Source organism: Leptopilina boulardi, unplaced genomic scaffold (genome assembly GCF_019393585.1).
Source record: "Leptopilina boulardi isolate dan_hultmark-lab unplaced genomic scaffold, ZJU_Lbou_2.1 LbouV2_362, whole genome shotgun sequence".
NCBI lineage: Eukaryota > Metazoa > Arthropoda > Insecta > Hymenoptera > Figitidae > Leptopilina > Leptopilina boulardi.
In genome coordinates, this window is record NW_026137932.1 from 4,379,696 (window position 1) to 4,401,305 (window position 21,610).

The window sequence follows — 21,610 nt, forward strand, 5'->3', positions numbered from 1 at the left end:
TTACAAATTTCCAAAAAAAAGGAGAATTTAAAGGTAAAAATTTTGTTATGTTTGTAAAAATAAAATTTAAAAAATTTCCCCTAAAAAAAAAGGAGAATTTGAGGGGAAAAATAAACAAAATTTCGTCACGTTTGAAAAAATAAATAAATTTTACTTAATTTTCCCAAAAAAAAAGGAGAACTTGAAAAGAAGAAATAGAATTTACAAAAAAAAAGAGAAATTTTAGTAAAAATTTTAATAAAAATACCAATTAGAAGAAAAAATTTCTCAAAATTCCAAATAAATAATTTTAAAATTCTCTTTTCTAATTTCACACACATATATATTTCACTTTATTATATTACATTCTTAAAATTAATAATTTTTTTGCTCAATACAAAATTCATAATATTTTTTCGCCAAATGAAATATTTCCAATTTTATATTTTTGTGTATGTATAGAAATTTTACAAAATTTATTAAACTATCTAATCTTATTTCTCCCTACAAAAAATTGTACAGTTTTGTTTGTTTTTATTTTTTTTTGTAAATTGAGATAATATGACAGTCAAACTTAAATATTGTAATAGTGACAATTTTACAAATGCAATTTTATTTTCTGATTGACACTGAATGACAAAAACATAAGTAGTTTCTTTTTTGTACAATATTTCACTATCGTGAACCACCGCCACCTGGACCACCTTCTGGATTTTGTGCCGACATTAATACAAATAAGATTAATCCCGGAACAATGAACATCCACTGAAAAGTAAGAAATTATTAATATACATTTCAATATTGATCGACTGATTTGAAAATAAATTGAAATTTGTTATATATATATATATATATATATATTTTTTTTTTTGCAGTCAAGAAAGAGGCGGTAAAATTTTAACTCATCTAAATTTCTGTAAATTAAGGGCAATAATTTTTTTTCTATAATTTTTTATGGAATTTAAAATATTACTATTACTATTAAATAATTTAATTATTATATTGACCAAAAATTAATAAAAGTAGAAATAATTAATTTACCAAAGAATTTTCGAAACAAATAGAAATAATTGAATTTCATAAGATTTTTAATTAAAATTTTCGTAAATTTGCATTGCAGTTTTTTTTTTTTAATAAGCTTCAGACAATAATTTAATTATAGACAATTTTTAATTGAAAAAAAAAATTTTAATATTTTAATTTTCGAAGAACTTGCTTTAATTTATTAGAAATAATAAATTTAACAAAGAATTTTTAGAAATAATTCAATTTTAAAAAATGTTGAGTTAAAATTTTTAGAGATTTTTCATTTAAATTATTGTAAATTAGAGTTAATGAAAATTATTAACAAAATTTTAAACAATCATAGAATTTTAGAGAATTTTAAATTGAAAAAATTGTTTTAAATCATTTTTTTTTTTACTGATTTCAAAGAAATGTAAATCAGTGTATATATGTAAAAATAAAAATATTCACAAATTCACGGGCTTTTTTTTAAAAAAATTAAAAATTAATATAACAAAAATTATTTTTTTAAAATACTAAAATATTAATAAATTAGTAAAAATTTGTTTTACCGTCATTCAAGGCTATTTTACACATCTAGGGGCTATTATACTCAGCGCCAGTTTTTACGGCGGTACGAATTCAACACAAATAAACTCTACCCAAGAAAATACTGCACCGCTAACTGTACACGAGTAAATTCTCAATAAAATAAAATAAAAATATATTCTACACAATTAAATACTACATCGAAAAACCCTACACAATAAACTATTAACTAGAAAATTATCTGCATAAACTCTACACAAATAAACTCAGCACATTAAGATTTAGAATTAGAAGAAAAATGAAAAAATTTTTTTTTATAATTCTACACAAATAAATACTACATCAGTAAATTTTACACAGCTATAAAAAATAATAAATTAAATTCGACACAAAAGGAAAGATTATTTTCATGTGTTGAATTTAATTGTGTCGAATTTAATTTATTATTTTTTATAGCTGTGTAGAATTTACTAATGTAATATTTATTTGTGTAGAATTATAAAATTTTTTTTTTCATTTTTCTAATTCTAAATCTTAATGTGTTGAGTTTATCTGTGTAGAGTTTATGAAGATAATTTTCTAGTAAATAGTTTATTGTGTAGGGTTTTTCGATGTAGTATTTAATTGTGTAGAATATATTTTTATTTTATTTTATTGAGAATTTACTCATGTACAGTTAGCGGTGGAGTATTTTCTTGTGTAAAGTTTACTCGTTTTGAATTTTATTATTTTTATTTAATATGTTGAATTTAGAATGTGTACAGTTTATTTGTGTGGGATTAAAATATTTTTATTTGATGTGTAGAATTTATAAATGTAGAGTTTAATTGTGTAGAATTTTATAAATAATCGGAAATAAAGAAAATATTATTTTCATGTGTAAAATTTAATTGTGTCGAATTTAATTTATTATTTTTTATAGCTGTGTAAAATTTACTGATGTAGTATTTATTTGTGTAGAATTATAAAAAAAATTTTTTTTTCATTTTTCTAATTCTAAATCTTAATATGTTGAGTTTATTTGTGTAGAGTTTATGAAGATAATTTTCTAGTAAATAGTTTATTGTGTAGGGTTTTTCGATGTAGTATTTAATTGTGAAGAATATATTTTTATTTAATTTTGTTGACAATTGACTTGTGTACAGTTAGCGGTGCAGTATTTTCTTGTGTAGAGTTTATTTGTGTTGAATTCGTACCGCCCCCTAGTTTTTAATTAATATAAAATATTTATTATTGAAATTAGTTTTGTCACAGAGGGCACTAAATGTTATTACTCAATTTAAATTATGAATTTTTGTGAAACACCGAGTACAAAAAGTAGCGCTTTTCTGAGTATAATAGCCCCAATTGACGATATGCATTTTATTTTATATTTATTTTATACCTATACAAATCAAAGAAAAAATTAGTTTTTTTTCAAATTTTTCTTTAAAATTATATTAGAACGAAAAAAAAAAATTCTACTACGAAAAAATTATATTTCGAAACGGTAATGAAATTTTTATATTACTTTAACAACAGAACATCGAATCACTCGATTTCGAGCCGATGCGTCAAAAAATTATTAACGTCAATTGACGTTATATTTTGAAACTACTTACATATTTAGCTAAAAATGATCTATTGTCTTTGGTTTCTCCTCTTTCACGAGCCTCGCGTTCCTTTTCTAATTTGTGTATATAAGTTGCCGTATCGGGAATTGGACCCCCATCAGGATATTTAACTTGTACATTTGTTGTCCACATTTTAGTCGATGGCCCTTGTGTAATACAAGGTCCACGTGATACTAAATTTACAGCTACCGGTTCCGCTGCACTGTCAAGCCATACGTGTAATAAATCTTCTAAATCCATACCCAATAAATTGCACTAAAATGAAATACAAAAAAAATTTTTTTTTCCTCCAAATAATGTATCACAAAAATTTATTAAATATTTATACAAGATGATTTTTACGGTTCCGGACCCCCTCAAAAAAAATTTTTTTCGCTTTTTAAATAAAAAAAAAGTGGAATTAAAAAAAAATTTTCGGTGGTCCGGAACCGTAAAAATCATCTTGTATAAATATTTAATAAATTTTTGTGACAAAAACAAATAAAATAATGTAAGAAATTTTTCAATAACAGAATCAATTAAAATAAAAATATGTAAAAATAAATTGATACTGCCTGTAAAAATGTTATAAATAATTATTGTTAATAAAATAAAAGGGATAATAATTAACAAGGTGTCTAACAACTGGAAGGAAAAAAATTCCCTGATTTTTCACTGACTTTTTCCTGATCAGAATTACATTAAAAAAATTTTTATTTTGATCAAATAAAATTTATTTCGATACAATTAAATTATTTACCTGTTTAATATCCATTAATTTCATAAGTATTTAAACCAAATAAATAATGTTTTGTAAAAAAATAAAATATTTAAGTAAAATAAATAAACTAATTGGGGACGTATTAAATATTCTCAACATTTAATTTAAAACAATTTTACAAAGCTGAAGTACGCAACGATTATGATAAACAATTTTTAAAGAAATAATCTTTTAAATTGAAAAATTCTATAAATTTTTTGCCTAAAAAATAATTCTTGCAGTTTTCATTAATCAACAGATTATAAAAAAAATATTTTTTAAGCAAAAAAATTTATTGAATTTTTCAATTTAAAAAATTATTTCTTTAAAAATCGTTTATCATAAACGTTACGTACTTTAGTTTCGTAGAATTTTTACTGCGTCAAATCATAAATTATCAAATTTTTATTTAGTAAAATTATATAAAGCAGATTTTGAAGCAAATTAAATTTGATTAAAAATTTGATTAAAATTAATTTTTGATTTATCAAAATATTTACTTAACAGAATTGTCATTGAATAAATCCACAATTAACAGAATTTCTATTTAACAAAATTCTTAATTAACAAAATTTTTATTAAAGAAAATTTTAATTCCAACTAATTCTTATTTAACAGAATTCTCATTTAAGAAAAATTCTACTTAGTTCTTTTTTTTTATCAAATTTAAGTAAAATTCTACTTAGTTCTTTTTTTGCTAATATTTATAGACATAAATTTTGTTATATTGAAATTATATTAATTGAAAATTTTTAAAAAGTATTAGAAGAAATGCTTTATAATAAATAAAATAATTATTTTATAATATTTTATAATATTATTTTATAAATAATATGCTAAATAGAAATTCTTTTAAATCGAATTTTAGTTAAATTTAAATTGAAAATTTTGCATAATATAAAATCTACTTTATAAAATTTTGCTAAATAGAAATTTGATAATTTAATATTCGAAACCGTCAAAAATTTTTATAAGTTAAATGTGGATATTAGCATTAAATAATAAATTATTCGTATTAATGAATAATTTACTTTATTTGAAGTTGAACCGATAAAATAAAATTGTATCAAATAATTTTTATTTATATTTTAAAAAACCAAATATTTCACTGAAAAAAATTAATTAATTGTTATTCAAGTTTAAAAAATCATTTATTAGATTCAATAAATAGAAATAAATAATAATTTACTTAATGAATGTAAGATATATCACATGCTTAATAATAGAGTGTGCAAACCAACTTTTTAATTTGCATTTGCTTTGGGAAAAAGTAAAAAATTTTTGAAACTAATAGTTACTTTAATATATTTATAAAAAATTTGGAGTGGTCCGATATTACTCAGGTATTTCTCCTATATTGACAAATATAATATAATATATAATATTATATTAATATTTGTCGATAGTAATAATAATAATAATAATAATAATAATAATAATAATAATAATAATAATAATAACGTTCAAAAGCCGAAAGGCATATAAACTATGAATAATAATAATAATGTTTGTTAACTTATAATGTTGACTTATATATATTCGCGGTTTGTGAATTTTGGGAGTTTGATTCCAAAATAAATTTATAAAAAATTCCAGAAAATTAAAGAAATTTCCTTATTTTTCCTTGACTTTTCCCTGTCTTTCTCTGACTTCCCTGATCGTTAGACACCCTGTAAATTAAGATATGTTAATTTTTTTTTTTTTTACCGCAAGCACAGAAGTGAGGAAAGTTGTTTCACTTCCTGAGGATGATCGAACAATGGCTTTTAATCGATATTTTTCTCCATTTTGAGCGAGTTTTTTCAATTGAGTCACTTGTGAATCTTGCAAGCCAATTTGAACAACATTTGCCGATCCATGACGTACGCTTGATATGGAAATATTTCCTCTATCTATGAAATTAGGTGTTGGTGAATCGTCAAAAGAATGCAAAAGTCTCAATTGTAACCATCCATCGTGATCTAATTCATTCTAAAATTAAAAAATAAAAAACAACTTAATCTATCGTCTATTGAATTATGAAAAAAAAATCTAATATTGTAACTTCAATTTATTTTTAATTAAATAAATTAGAGGCTTCACAGCATATTTGCTAAAAAAAAAGGAAAATTTTATTTGAAAAAAGGGGAAAAATATTGAAAAATCTAAATGTATATTTTTTAACCAAAATGCTTTAAAGTTGTTTTAAATTACCCTACCGGTGAAAATTTTGATACCACCCATTTTCTTGATGAATAAAAAATATTTTAAAACAGAAAGTATAGAAATCAAAATTTTTTTTTCAAAATTTCTTTAAAAGATGATAAATTTATAGAGAAAAGTCAGATTTAAAGGAGAGATTTTCCCAGTATAGTAATTAATTTTTTTTAAAATGTAATTTTCAATGTTTCAGACCGAATTCATTTCAAATCAAACAGGCTTGACTTGGTCGGAGCTGAAAATAATTTTCACCTTCAAAATGTTGTTCTTCAATGAATTTTAGACGACACGTATTTTTTTATTTTGCTGAAAAAAATTTTTTCTTTAAGTTATAAGGAGTTTAAATATATAAGTCGAGAACTTCGTTTTTTTTTAAAAATGAAGAGAAAAAATCTTAAAAGTGATGTAACTTTTTGAGTAATTAAGATAATTCACTTTTTCCTTTTGTATCTGAAAGGACTTTTATTCTTCTTTCGAAATCCATTGGAAAATTTAAAAAATATTTAAAAATAACAAAATGGCGGCCATTTTACTAAAAAACTTTCATTTGAAATTACTCAAAAACCCCACCCTTTTTTTTTGCTCAAAATTTTTTTGGGAATTGTGTTCATAGGGAGGAATATTGCCCACAAGAATTTAACTTGTTCCCGATTCTGGCACAAGAGAAAAAATTTTTTTTATATTTTTTAAAAGAAAAACATCATTTTTCTCAAAAAATACACTAGATATAAAAAAAAATGTCTCAGATAAAAGTTGTTCCTCGTTAAAAGACCTAAAAGACCTTTTCATATTTAAAAATAATAATAGTGACATTACAATACAAAAATTATATAAACATACCTTATTTTGCTTTTTAAAAAATAATAACTGATTCTTTAATTTCTTAATATTAATACTCGCTATTATTTTACTGAACACAAAAAATTAACAATTTTAACCTCTGTGACAGTAAAGATTATTAATTATTATTTGATTGTTGCTATGGAAAAAGACAAAAAAGAACTATTTCAAAACAGATTTATGAAACTATTTTAAATGATATTTAAAAAGCAATAAATGTGAGCTTTTAATCCATGTTTTGCAAATATTGTTGAAGAAACACAAGATGGACAAAAATGACAAGAGACATTTTTTTAGGTCTTTTAACGAGGAACAACTTTTATCTGAGACATTTTTTTTATATGTAGTGATATTTTTTGAGAAAAATGATGTTTTTCTTTTAAAAAATATAAAAAAAATTTTTTTCTTGTGCCAGAATAGGGAACAAGTTAAATTCTTGTGGGCAATATTCCTCCCTATGAACACAATTCCCAAAAAAATTTTGAGCAAAAAAAAAGGTGGGGTTTTTGAGTAATTTCAAATGAAAGTTTTTTAGTAAAATGGCCGCCATTTTGTTATTTTTAAATATTTTTTAAATTTTCCAATGGATTTCGAAAGAAGAATAAAAGTCCTTTCAGATACAAAAGGAAAAAGTGATTTATCTTAATTACTCAAAAAGTTACATCACTTTTAAGATTTTTTCTCTTCATTTTAAAAAAAACGAAGTTCTCGACTTATATATTTAAACTCCTTATAACTTAAAGAAAAAATTTTTTTCAGCAAAATAAAAAAATACGTGTCGTCTAAAATTCATTGAAGAACAACATTTTGAAGGTGAAAATTATTTTCAGCTCCGACCAAGTCAAGCCTGTCTGATTTGAAATGAATTCGGTCTTAACATAAAAATTTAAATTGCATAAATCTAATAAATAAACGCTTTTTATTTTTTAAAATTATTTTAAAATTAATTTTCCACATAATGAAAATTACTTCTAAACTAATTTTTTTGCTTGAAAAATGCAAGTAATTTTGTTGTTTCATCAAACTGAAAAGCGTCTTGTAAAATATAAAAAAAACTTGAATTTATTTATATTTTTCAAAGAAATTGAAATTTTAAATTTATTTAAATTAAATTTTAGAATTAATTTTTTCTTAAAAAAAAAAAAAAAGAATTACAATTTTCCTAATTCATGGCCTTGGATTGACTTTAAATAGAAAAAGAAATCGATTTTCCATTACAACAAAAATCAAAAAAGTCTCGAGATATTTTTTATTTTTAATAAATTTTATTAATTTAAATATTTCATTATTATTGACATTAATTATAATTATTAGAAATTAAATAATTTTTTTTTAAAATTCTATAATAAGAATGTTTCAATTAAATTATGACAAATTTTCAAAATTTCAATTCAGTAGGACAAATTTTGAAAAATAATTTAAAGTAAAAAAAAAAAAGAAAAAAATTTCCAAGTTATTGTACAAATTTATTCGAATTCAGAATCTTTGGCAAATGTTTAAAATAATTAAATTTTCAAAGAACTTGATTAAAATATTATTGAAAAAAAAATTAATTTATTAATTTTGTAAATTTGAATTGAAAATTATTTGACAAAATTTTAAACAGTAATTAAATTTTAATTTAAAAAAAAAAATTGAATTTTTAAAAAATTGAATTAAAATTATTGAAATAATTAATTTAGCAAAGAATTTTAGATATAAATTTTAAAAGTAATTGAATTTTGAAGTGATATATATATATATATTTAAGTTTTTCAGAAATAATTAAAATTCCAGGATATAGAAAAAGAATTTTGGTAATTTTAAATTGTGAAAGATTTTTTTACAAAGTTCAGAAGATTATTTACAACTACTTTAATCAGGAAAAAAAAATTTGACAATTTCCTTATTTTACGTAAAGAATAATTAATATTTACCCCTAATGTTAATGCAGATAAGGCAAGCAAACAAATTGCCACGTAAGTTATATACATTTTTGTTTTTCGTTAAATAAACTTTAACACTATTTAATATTTATTATTAAAATTTTCTTCTAAAGTTACAAAAATTGAACATTTTACGTTAACATTTTCTGTTTATTTATTTGTAACTTTATACTTATTAAGTTTATTGAAATTTTTATTATTTTGATGATTTCTGTATTTTGGATTCAAGTCATAAAACTTCATATTAAACACAGAAGGGAATACATAATAAATTTAAGTAGAACATTCCAAATGTGAAATGTCTCAATCTTCGAACTTTGATATTTACGGAGATTCTGCAAATCACACTTTCTCAACCCTGCTTTATTTTCAAGTTCCCATCCTTGACAGCATTTGGCGGTCTAACCTAACTTAATCTTGCTGTCAAAATACTACTGTATTTCGGTATTTTCAGAATATAATAAATATTAATAAATAAATTGAGTTTCTGATTTATGTGTACTTTGTATGTAAAGAAATTTTAATTTATTTTGTAAATACCAAGACTTATAATTGTTTACATTCAAGGAACGAACATCATATCTAATTTTTAAGGTACGTAAAAGTTTAAAAATAAAATTTATGTTAACGATGCTTTTGTAATAAGAAAAAATAACTTTTTTATATCAATTTTTTAATATTAACAGTGTTTTTAGTTTAAAATAAACATTTAAATAGTAATTTTTTTTTAAATTTGAAGAATGTTCAATACTTAAACATAACCTTAAACTAAAAAATTCTTTTATAAAAATATTCCGAAAGAAATATATTCGAAAAAACAATTACAAAATTTAATAAATTAAAAATAATTATATTATTCTTTCGAATTAAAAACAACATTTTTAAACAGGCCATTTCTTCAAATTCACAGAAAATTAAAAGAAAACGTTTTTTAAATTAAAAAAAAAAACACTAACTCACTAATTTTTAGGACACTTGACAATAAAATTGAATTGTTTAAAAGATATTATTATTTAAAAATAAGGTAAGTTCTATTTTTTAATTATTAATTACATAAAAAAAATTTTAATTAGATTCAAGTATTTATTGATGATATTTATGATGAGAAAAAAGATGCGCCAGGAAATTTCGTACAAGATAGTAATTTGAAAAAAATTTATTTTTAAAGTACCAGGGGCCAACGAATACCTATTAAATATTAATTATAAAAACACAGGCCTCGAATCAACTTAAAGACACAAAAAAGTCGTTTTTGTTGATTTATATTCCAAAAAAAAGTGGATTTGTTTTTTATTTTAACAAAAATATTTTACAGATTTTTAAATAAAAAAATTTTTTTTTTAATAATAATCCTATTCGAAGGGTTAAAGTTGAAATTTTTAGAAATAATTAAATTTCAAAAGATATTGTTAATTTTCAAACAATTATTAAATTTTACAGAACTAAAAATAATTTTACATTTTTTAAATTTAATTGAATTTTTAAAGATTTAAAATTGAGATTTTTGAAATTAATTGAAACTTTAAGTGTTTTGTAATTAAAATTTTAGATGATTTCACTAAAAATTTATTAGAAAATGCGGACAAAATACAATAATTTGAAAATCATTTTTAATTGAAAAATGGTTCCAGATAGTTGAATTTTCAAAGAATATTATTAAAATAGTTAAAAATAATTGAATATCCTTAGAGTTATAATTGAAATTATTAAATTTCAAAAAAAAAAAAATTTTCCATCGAAAATTTTAGAAATAATTAAATTTTAGATGCTTTTAAATTCAAATTATTGAAAATTCAATTAATTTTGAATTCAAATTTTTAAGAATAATGAAATTTTATTTGATTTTAAATTGAAAATTTTTGGGAAATAATTGAATTTTAATTTAAATTTTGAATAATAATTTAATTGAAGTTCATTTTTGATTGAAAATTTGGATAATTAATTTTGAATAGAAATTTTAGAAAATAATTGAATTTCAATTAAAATTTTTCAAAATAATTGAATTTTAAATGATTTTGAATTGAAATTTTTGAAAATAATTGAATTTCAATTGAAATTTTTGGAAAATAATTGAATTTTAGTTGATTTTCCATTGAAATTTTGGAAAAGTAATTGAATTTTAGTTGACTTTGAATTGAAATTTTGGAAAATAATTGATTTTGAATTGAAAATTTGGAAAATAATTGATTTTAAATCGAAAATTTTGAAAATAATTCAATTTTAGTTGATTTTGAATTGCAAATTTTGAAAATAATTGAATTTCAATTGAAATCTTAGAAAATAATTGAATTTTAGTTAATTTTCAATTGAAATTTTGGAAAATAATTGAATTTTAGTTGATTTTGAATTGAAATTTTGGAAAATAATTGAATTTTAATTGATTTTGAATTGAAAATTTTGGGAAATAATTGAATTTTAATTGAAATTTTGGATAATAATTTAATTTAAGTTCATTTTTGATTGAAAATTTAAATAATTAATTTTGAATAGAAATTTTAGAAAATAATCGACTTTTATTTCATTTTAAATTGAAAACTTGGTAAATAATTAATTTTTAAATTGAAAATTTTTGATAATTATTGAATTTTAATTAATTTTAAATTAAAATTTCTTGTAATAATTGAATTTTGGTTTATTTTGAATTGAAATTTTTAAAAAATAATTCAATTTTATTGTGATATTGTTTTTTTTTAAATTATAAACAATTGTTAAATTTCATAAAAATTTTAATTGAAAAATAATTTTGATATAATTGAATTTGTGATATATTTCATTAAAATTATTAAAAATAACTAATTTAATGATGAATCATTTTAGTTCAAAATTTGTTAAATAATTGAATTGAAAGAAGATCTGAAGAAGATCTACATTTTATACTAAAAAAATGTATTTTATTTACATTTTCTTTTCAAATGTAGAAAAAAAATGTCGCATTTTATTAAAATAAGTCGATGAAAATCGTATTTTTAAAAAAAGTCGGAAAAAGTCGTATATACCGAGGCCTGTAAACATATAATTTTCATTATTATCATTTAATATGTAATAATATTCTAATAAATTAAATTATTATTGATAATATTAATCTTTAATTTCTTTATAACAAACAATGAAATAGTCAATTTAGCGCGCTTGCGCGCGTTTAATTTTACTAGTTTATAATAAATTCTTTACCAAAAAATTTCAATTCAAAATTAATTTTCAATTATTTTAAAAATATCTGAATTATAAATTTTTTGATAATTCAATTACTTTTAAAAAAATTTTCTCTAAAATTATTTGATAAATTATTTTCAATTCTGTAAAATTTAATTATTTGTCTAAACTTTAACAAAATCTTTTGATATTTAATTATTTCTCAAAAATTTCAACTATAACTCTTCCAATGTTTTGGATTTTAATTTTAATTTTAATTAATAATTTTATTTTAATAAAATGAATTCAATATCTAATAACATTAATTATTTAGAGTTAAAAATTAAACTAAAATAAATAATATAATTAAATTAATTAAAGTACATAAATTTAATTAAAATAAAAATATCGACTTTTTTTGTCAATGTAAATCAATTGAAACGACTTTTTTTTGCTCCTTAAAGTCGATAATAATAAGATTATTATTAATTATTACTTATTAATAATTATAATAAGTCGCCTGTAATTTTATTTTTATATTTTATTTTTTTTTTAGTTTTTCATTCAAGAACTAATAATTTATTTATATATTATTATTTTTTTTATTATAGAATAACAATTTACTCAAAATGTCAAATGAAGATCCCACATGTGTTATAAAAATGCTAAAAGATTTAAGATCTGGAACAGAAGCATACAGACGTAGTACTGGAATTCCATTACGTTTGTCAAGTGATTTATCACCATCATCAAAAAGCATCAAGGAGGAGGAGTGTAGAGCATCTCCAAAACGTGTGAAATTAGAAGATTCTTTTAATTCTTCCTCCACAGATTTGGTACCTAAAAGTCCTTGGGAATGGAGACGTTTAAAAGCCGAGGTAAATTTATATTCACAAACAGGGTGTCTAACGGTCAGGGAAGTCAGGGAAAATTTTAGGGAATTTAAATAGACAGGGAAAAGTCAGGGAATTTCTTTAATTTTCTGCAATTTTTTTTAAATAAATTAAAGTAACTATTAGTTTCAAAAAATTTTTTTACTTTTTTCCCCCCCAAAAAAAAGCAAATTAAAAAGTTGGTCTGCACACTCTATTATTAAGCATGTGATATGCCTTACATTCATTAAGTAAATAATTATTTACTGATATTTATTGAATCTAATAATGATTTTTTAAACTTGAATAACAATTAATTAATTTTTTTCAGTGAAATATTTGGTTTTTTAAAATATAAATAAAAATTATTTGATACAATTTTATTTTATCGGTTCAACTTCAAATAAAGTAAAATATTCATTAATACGAATAATTTATTATTTAATGCTAATATCCATATTTAACTTATAAAAATTTTTACGGCGTCGAATATTAAATTATCGAATTTCTATTTAGCAAAAATTGTATAAAGTGGATTTTATATTATGCAAAATTTCTATAACGAAGAATTTACATTTAACTACGAAGCTGAAGTACGCAACGTTTATGATAAACGATTTTTAAAGAAATAATTTTTTAAAATAAAAAGTTCTATAATTTTTGGCCTAAAAAATATTTTTTAATCAAAAAATTGTAGAATTTTTCAATTTAAAAAATTATTTCTTTAAAAATCATTTATTATAAACGTTGCGTACTTCAGGTTCGTATTTAACTAAAATTTAATTTAAATGAATTTCTATTTAGCAGAACTCTTATAAAGCATTTTTTCTAATATTTTTTTTTTTAAATTTTAAATTAGGGTCAGTTGGGGTAAATGGGGGGATAAAATTGCTATTTTTCACAAATTATGTAAGTTTCATTCTTTAAAAGGTAATATTTGCGGGTTTATTTTTTTTTAAAGTTGTTATTAAAATTCCCAGGATTAATTTTATGCAGCAGAAAAAAATTTAAGTGAGCTTTAAACGTATGAAACAGACTGTCCCCATTTACCCCAAGATTTAGAAAATTTTATAAAATTTGGGGTAAATGAGGACAGCATAGTTTCTAAGAAAGTTTTAAGAAAAAATTTTCCTTAAGTATATTTTTGTAGTAAGGGATGAAAAAACTTGAAAAAAATTTGTAGTAGATATATAATAGTTGAATAGTAGTTAGACACTTTGAATATATATTCTTTTTTAATTTAAACTTTAATATTTATCTTTAATAAAAATAAAAGAAAAAATACAAAATCTTAACCATTTTTTAAATAGATTTTTGTTAAAAAAAGAATAATTTTATTTCTTTCAATTTTACCAATTTTTAAATTTTTCTTTTTTTTTATTTTTTATACTTCAAAATATAAAGTACCGCAAAAAGTGAAAAAAATGTTGATAAACGTTAACTGTCTTTTTGTAAACTCGTAAATAAATAATGTTTCGATTTTTAAAAAGTAAAAAAATTATTTTCTCTCTAAATTTTTAAGGAATTTTTTTTTTGTAAAAAACAAATTTTACTATAAATTAGGCTGTTCTTATGGAATAATAATAAAAAAAAAACGAGAAATATAGATAAATTTTCAAAAAAAATTCAGGATAATTGATTTATAAAGAAAATGTTTGGAAAATAGTATTTAGAATAAAATTTATAATTTTTCTTTACAGATGATTTCATTAAAAGCCAGATTATCTCATCAAGAAGCGACAGTTGAACAATTACATAAATTACGTCGAGAGATGGAAGAGGTTTTTGATAAAGAAAAACATATTTTAGAAATGAAAATAGATCAAGACAAGCAAGTTATAAATCAATTAGAATTAAGAATAGATGTTGGACGACGAAATTTACAAGAAGCACGTGAATCACAAGCAGCGGCCGAGAAAGATTTACTTCAAGTAATTATTTCTATTTTTTTCTTTTTAAAATTAAAACATGTAAGAAAATTTATAACAAATTTATAGAAATAGAACTTTCTAGAAATTGCTAGAATTTTATACAAAACTTTCTATAAATTTAAAAAATTTTCTACAAAATTTGTGGAACTTTCTAGAAATTTATAGAATTTTCTACAAAATTTATAGAAATTTATAGAACTTTTTTTAGAAATTTATAGAATTTTCTAGAAATTTTCTAAAATTTTCTAGAATTATTTTTAAAATACTTTTAATTTAAAGTTCTATTTTTTTAGTTATAAACAAAAAAAAAATAATAAATAAAAATATAATGTAAAAAAATTTTTTTTTTAAAAATAGAATGCTTTTATTATAGCGTCCTAAAAAGTAATAAATAATAGAGAAAAATGTATTTTTTATTTAACTATTATTGTTTTTGCCTTGGAAATATATAAATTACTTTAAATTTTAAAACATAACTTAGAATTTTTTAAATTATATAAAACAATATTTATAGTTTAAAATACTATATAAAAATCTCAGAATCTAATTTAGACAGTTAGTTTTCAAAATTTTTAAATTACGAATTAAATTAAAAATTAAAATAACAAAATTTTGTTTTCTTTTTAATGACAGGTTAAATCGAGATTAGAACATGAAATTGCTGCATTGCAAGATGAAAATTCGGAACTAATAAGAGAATTGAGAGAAATATCAGAGAGAGAATCTTCATTGTCACCAGAAAAAGACAATAATGAAATGGAAGAAATGCAATTAAAAGTGGAAATATCTGAAACAAGAATAATTGAACTTGAATTGAAATTAAAAGAATCAATTGCTACTGAACAGGAAATTGAATTGCAAAAAGTTGAAATACAAAATTTAAATAATAAAATAGAAAAATTAGAATCGGAACGTGCACTTTGGGAAGAAGGAAAACAATTAGTATTAAGAGCCGCTAAAGCAAGTGATCTTGAAAAGGAATTAAATTTAGCGAGAGAAACTATTGCAAATTTAAGAGAATCAATAAGAGGAAAATTAATTCTCGAGGAGCAGATTTCAACTCTTAATCAAAGGTATGTTTTTTAAAAAAATCTATGATTCATAATTTTTGAATATTTTTAATAAAAATGTCGGAAATTAAAGTTAAATTAATAGAAATTTATTAACAAGGTATTTAACGATTTTTGAAAATCATAAAAAACGTTACATTTAAAAAACAAATTTTTTTTTTAATTTCACATAGTTTATATATTTCATTAAATTAAGTTAATTTGTATTTGAATAAGGTAAGGTATTATTTTTGTTCTTATTATTAATAATTTATTTATTTATGTAAATGAATTATTTTTTATTAAAATTAATGTAATTCTTCTTAAATTATTCGAAATTCTTGAATTTTCTAGAACTTCAAGAAACTTTTTGGAAACTTTTTGTAAATGTCTAAAAATGTCTGTAGAACTAAATTTCTCTTTTAATTTTATTAAATTATTTAAACATAATATTATATAATATATATATATATAATTATAAATAATATATAATATAATATAAATAGTATAATAATTTTATAAAACTTTCTAGAAATTTATAGAACTTTATAGAAATTTAAAGAATTTTCTAGAATTTTCTAGAACTTTCTACAAATTTTATAGTACTTTCTAGAAATTTATAGAATTTTCTAGAATTGTTTTTAGAATGCTTTTATTTAAAGTTCTATTTTTTTAAATTATAAACTAAAAAATAAATTTTAAATTTAAAAAAAAAATTCACTTGATTAATACAAATTTTTTATTTTTAACAATGAGAACAAAAGATGTGGAATTTGCCACAACTTTTTTTAAGAATAACCTTGAAATTGAACATTTTTACCAGATTTTATCGTGAGAATATAAATAAATTATAAAAAAAAGAATAAATCAGAATTTTTTTTTCATTTTGAAAAAAGATATTCATTTTTTCTAAATTATTTAACTTAAAAAAAAAAAAAAATTCGCGATTGAATAAACGTAACAAAGAATGAGAAAACGGGTGAGAAAAATTAACAATAACAAAGAAGCCAAGATTCTCGGAGCTGCTCGAATCATACCGATCAATATATGTATATTTAGAATCTAGAAACTTCTTGAAGCGTCTAGAGAAAATTTACCGTCTGAAAATTAACCAAAAGAACGATGTTAAAAAAAACTGTTTACTATATATTCATTAATTTTAATTAACGATTTAAAAATAGTTATAAAAAAAAAATTAATGAAAACACAACCAATAAAAATTTGAAACTTTTATTGGAAATCGAATTCTAAAAACTATCTCTTGGAAATTTTTCGTCGAACCTTCTCGAAAAGTCGAGAAATCGAAGCGAATAATATATTTATTAATTTATTATTATTTTTTTAATTATTTAATTATTATTATAATTATTTAATTTGAATATTATTTAATTTTTTTTATAATTATTTAATAATTATTCGAATTATTTTAGTTATTAATAAATAATAAATTATCTTTTTTTCAAATATGATAAAAGCAATTTTTTCTATAAACAAAAAGTACAACAAAAGAAAGTAATAAAAGAAAAATATATTGTTTTTAAGTAGTTTTTCAAAATTGTTTCAAAAATAAATGTTTTGTTTATTTTAATCGGGCACAAATATTCGAATATATGCAAATTTTTTAATAAATTTTCTAATTTGAAAATGTGTTATGTTATAAATTTAAAACATTTTAATTTTTCTTTTAATCATTCAAAACTCATATATAAGTTTTATTTATTTCTATTAATTACGGGCTTAAAGCTCTTTGATACAAAGTACTTAACAATAATTTTAGATATAAGAAAAAAAATTAAAACTCAAATTTTAATTTATTTATTAAATCATTATTATTTAATAACAAAATAATAATTTTTATATTTTTAATAATAATATTAATAAAAATGAGTTGAATAATAAAATGAAAGCGCGCGGAATAAAAAAATATTTCTTAAAATAAATATTACGCTCGAGACAGTGCCAGAAGTTTTGAGTGGCTTCGAGAGATGCCTCGAGAAGTTTCGAGAAAACGACTCGTGAATGTATATAAGCAGTGAACGCGCATGGTGCCGGCAGTACATGAAAAGCAATCAAACGAATAACACATCGTCTAGTAACGCAAAGTTTACTAATAATTTTTCTAAAACAAACGTGAAAGTGACAAAAGCAAATACAATGTCTGCAATTGGAATTGATTTGGGAACCACATATTCCTGTGTTGGTGTTTGGCAACAGGGAAAAGTGGAAATAATTGCCAACGATCAGGGCAATAGAACAACACCAAGTTACGTTGCATTCACAGACACTGAACGTCTTATTGGCGATGCTGCGAAAAATCAAGTGGCAATGAATCCGGCCAACACTGTTTTTGACGCAAAACGATTGATTGGTCGAAAATTTGACGATCCAAAAATTCAGAGTGACCTGAAACATTGGCCCTTCAAAGTCGTCAATGATGGAGGTAAGTTTAAAAAAAAATACATATTTTTTCTTTAAATTATTGCATTGTAGAAAAATTATTTGTTTATTCACGAATTTATTGGATTTTATTCTTCTTTTTCCAATAAATTTTTCTTCTTAATTTCAAGAATTTTATTTCTAATTTTTGCACAAAATTCCATTTGTATTTTATGTTAAATTTATAATAATAATAATATACTTTTGTTGATAATTATTATTTTTCTCTTTTTTTAAAAAATATTTTCATGTTGTAAGTTTTTACAAAAATTAAAATACAGAAAAAAATATTTTTCGGTTGATTATTATTTTCGACAAATTTGTTTTCTTTTTTTTTATTTGAATATCTTATTATTTTACAGTATAAAAATAATGTTTCTCAAAGTATAGAAAAAAAGAAATATGTAATTAAAGAAGGGACAAAAAATTTTTATGCAATGCATTTTACTATTTGAAAATTTATAATTGTTATTTTTTATTATTATTTTCATTTTGTAAAATTAAAATTGTATTTTAGTTTATTTTTTCAAAATGAGTAAAGTAAAAAATCATAGAAACCGAAAAATATTTTGTATTAAATACAATTAACAATTACGTAAAAAAGGAAATTTTTAATTTACAAATAAAAAGAAAGTGAAATAAAAATTCTAAATTTGTTTTCTTTTTTGCATTTCCAGGAAAACCAAAAATTGAAATTGAATTTCGCGGTGAAATAAAGAGATTCAATCCAGAGGAAATAAGTTCAATGGTGCTGACAAAAATGAAGGAAACAGCAGAGTCATATCTTGGGAAAAAAGTAAAAGACGCAGTTGTGACAGTACCAGCATATTTTAACGATTCCCAACGTCAAGCGACAAAAGACGCCGGTGCAATTGCTGGACTCAATATTTTGCGAATAATAAATGAACCAACAGCCGCTGCACTTGCCTATGGTCTCGATAAAAATCTCAAAGGCGAAAAGAATATATTAATATTTGACTTGGGCGGAGGTACATTTGATGTTTCGATATTGACAATTGATGAGGGTTCATTGTTTGAAGTGAAATCAACAGCAGGCGATACACATTTGGGTGGTGAGGATTTTGACAATAGACTTGTTGAACATTTGTGCAAGGAATTTGAGAGGAAATTTAGAAAAAATCTACGTCAAAATCCAAGAAGTCTACGACGATTGCGAACAGCGGCGGAGAGAGCAAAACGAACACTATCGTCGAGCACTGAGGCGAGCATTGAAATTGATGCACTCTACGAGGGTTTGGATTTTTATACAAAAATATCGCGCGCACGCTTTGAGGAATTGTGCGCCGATTTGTTTCGTGCAACACTAGAGCCTGTTGAAAAAGCGTTGGCTGACGCTAAAATTGATAAGAGAAGAATTGATGAGGTCGTACTTGTTGGTGGTTCAACGCGTATTCCAAAGATTCAGAATATGTTGCAAAATTTCTTCTGCGGAAAACAATTGAATTTGTCAATTAATCCCGACGAGGCCGTGGCTTATGGTGCTGCGGTTCAGGCGGCAATACTCAGCGGTGAGGGAGGCAATAATACAACACTTCAGGATGTTCTGCTGGTGGACGTGGCTCCATTGTCTCTTGGTATCGAAACGGCAGGCGGAGTGATGACAAAAATTGTCGAACGCAACGCACGCATTCCTTGTAAACAGTCGCAAACATTCACCACGTACGCCGATAATCAACCGGGCGTTACTATTCAAGTTTACGAGGGTGAACGTGCAATGACCAAGGACAATAATCTCCTGGGGCGTTTTGAGTTGAGTAATATTGCACCGGCGCCACGAGGTGTGCCAAAAATTGATGTCACCTTCGATATGGATGCCAATGGTATTCTTCATGTTACGGCTAAGGACACGGCAAGTGGACGCAGTAATAATATTCGCATCACCAATGACAAGGGACGATTGTCGAGGGAGGAAATTGATCGTATGTTGTCGGAGGCTGAACGTTATCGCGATCAAGATCAACAGCAACGTGAAAAAGTTGAGGCTCGCAATAAAGTTGAGAGCTATGTCTTCAATGTGAAGCAAGCCGTTAATGATTGTGGTACAAAATTGAATGATTCGGAGAAGAAAACAATTTTGGATTATTGTGAAGAGACGATACATTGGCTTGACAATAATACCCTCGCCGAGAAGGAGGAATTTGTTCATAAATTGAAGGAAATTGAGAAATTGTGCTCGCCACTTCTGACAAAAATACATCAAGGAGCAGGAGGTGAGAATTGTGGAAGTCAATTTAGGCAAGGACAAAATCCCTATGGAAATTCTTTCGGTGGCCAAAACTCGGGACCCACTGTGGAGGAAGTTGATTAATTAGTTAATTTTTCAAAACTGTTACAAAAAAACTTGCAGTATTTTGTAATGAAAATGTTTGAGACTGATATATATAATTTTCATTTAAGATTCTTTTATTTTGCTCGCTAGGCTATTTAACTAAGTCTACATTGTGATAATCGTTCGTAAATAAAGTTTATTTATTGTTTCTATACACAAGTATTATTATTTCACTATCCTATTCCGTCGAATTTTTTTTTTATATTATTATGTATTGTAATTGACTTTTTAATTAACGAAAATATTTTTCTCTAACAATTTATAAACAATATAATAACGAAAGTTCAAATTTGTAAATAAATAATAAATCACGGAAAGAATTATAAAGAAAAATTAATAAATAATGCAATTCCACAAAGAAATAAATAAAGTTAAACAAAATTTTTAATTTTTATAAGAAATATCAATAATTTAAGCCAAAGTTTCTTATTCTAAGACAATTGATAGAAAGAGGGAGATAAGAAGAAAGCCAATTCAAAACTCTGTAGCGCTAAACTCAGATAAAATTGGGAGCAATTTCATTCTTAAAACGGTTTTCTTAAAAACAATTAAAAGCAAAAATTAAAAGATGAATACTAAAACAGATTTGCGTATATGAGATCCCAATACAACATTGGCTTGGTAGTGTTTGTTATTCCTTGTAACCGTTTTTAATAATTTTAATTGATAGAAAGCAAATAATACAAAATTAAAGTTACATTGACTTTGCTAATCAAAAATTAATAAAAATTAACCGCGGGTTCCAGGTCGCTAATTATACGAATTAAAAGTCCGTTTTTGAAAATTCAAAAGTCAAATCCGAAATATTCTGAATCAATCTTATGTATGTGATATATACATATGTGATAACACAGGTCTACATGGTTTTTTTTGAGATATCAGAGTGGTTTCTAATGTATTTTTGTGTGCTGAACACGATCGCAGGTTCCAAAATTGCGTATCATGTCAGGATTTTGAGTAAAGTGAAGGAATTGTCTCCAAAAACAGTGTT

General features: G+C 22.5%; 3 protein-coding genes across 3 annotated transcripts in view; 2 read left to right on the forward strand and 1 right to left on the reverse strand.

Moving 5' to 3' along the window:
• Window positions 1-295: 295 nt before the first annotated feature.
• LOC127286654 (ER membrane protein complex subunit 10) lies at window positions 296-9,094 on the reverse strand. Its single transcript, XM_051313156.1, has 4 exons — window positions 8,841-9,094; window positions 5,593-5,856; window positions 3,135-3,401; window positions 296-744 (listed from the first exon to the last, which is right to left on the reverse strand). Exons 1-4 carry the CDS (start codon window positions 8,895-8,897, stop codon window positions 655-657), a joined length of 678 nt encoding a protein of 225 aa, XP_051169113.1. The 5' UTR covers window positions 8,898-9,094; the 3' UTR covers window positions 296-654.
• Window positions 9,095-9,226: 132 nt separating this feature from the next.
• Window positions 9,227-21,610, forward strand: part of LOC127286653 (mitotic spindle assembly checkpoint protein MAD1-like) — a 35,466-nt gene continuing 23,082 nt past the window's right edge. Inside the window, exons 1-4 of the mRNA XM_051313155.1 lie at window positions 9,227-9,443; window positions 12,593-12,859; window positions 14,554-14,784; window positions 15,418-15,857. Coding sequence (XP_051169112.1) covers window positions 12,611-12,859; window positions 14,554-14,784; window positions 15,418-15,857 — 920 coding nt within the window. The 5' untranslated portion in view covers window positions 9,227-9,443; window positions 12,593-12,610. The remainder of the gene's footprint in view (window positions 9,444-12,592; window positions 12,860-14,553; window positions 14,785-15,417; window positions 15,858-21,610) is intronic.
• Window positions 17,870-20,771, forward strand: LOC127286652 (heat shock protein 70 B2-like). Its single transcript, XM_051313154.1, has 2 exons — window positions 17,870-18,273; window positions 18,947-20,771. Exons 1-2 carry the CDS (start codon window positions 17,892-17,894, stop codon window positions 20,596-20,598), a joined length of 2,034 nt encoding a protein of 677 aa, XP_051169111.1. The 5' UTR covers window positions 17,870-17,891; the 3' UTR covers window positions 20,599-20,771.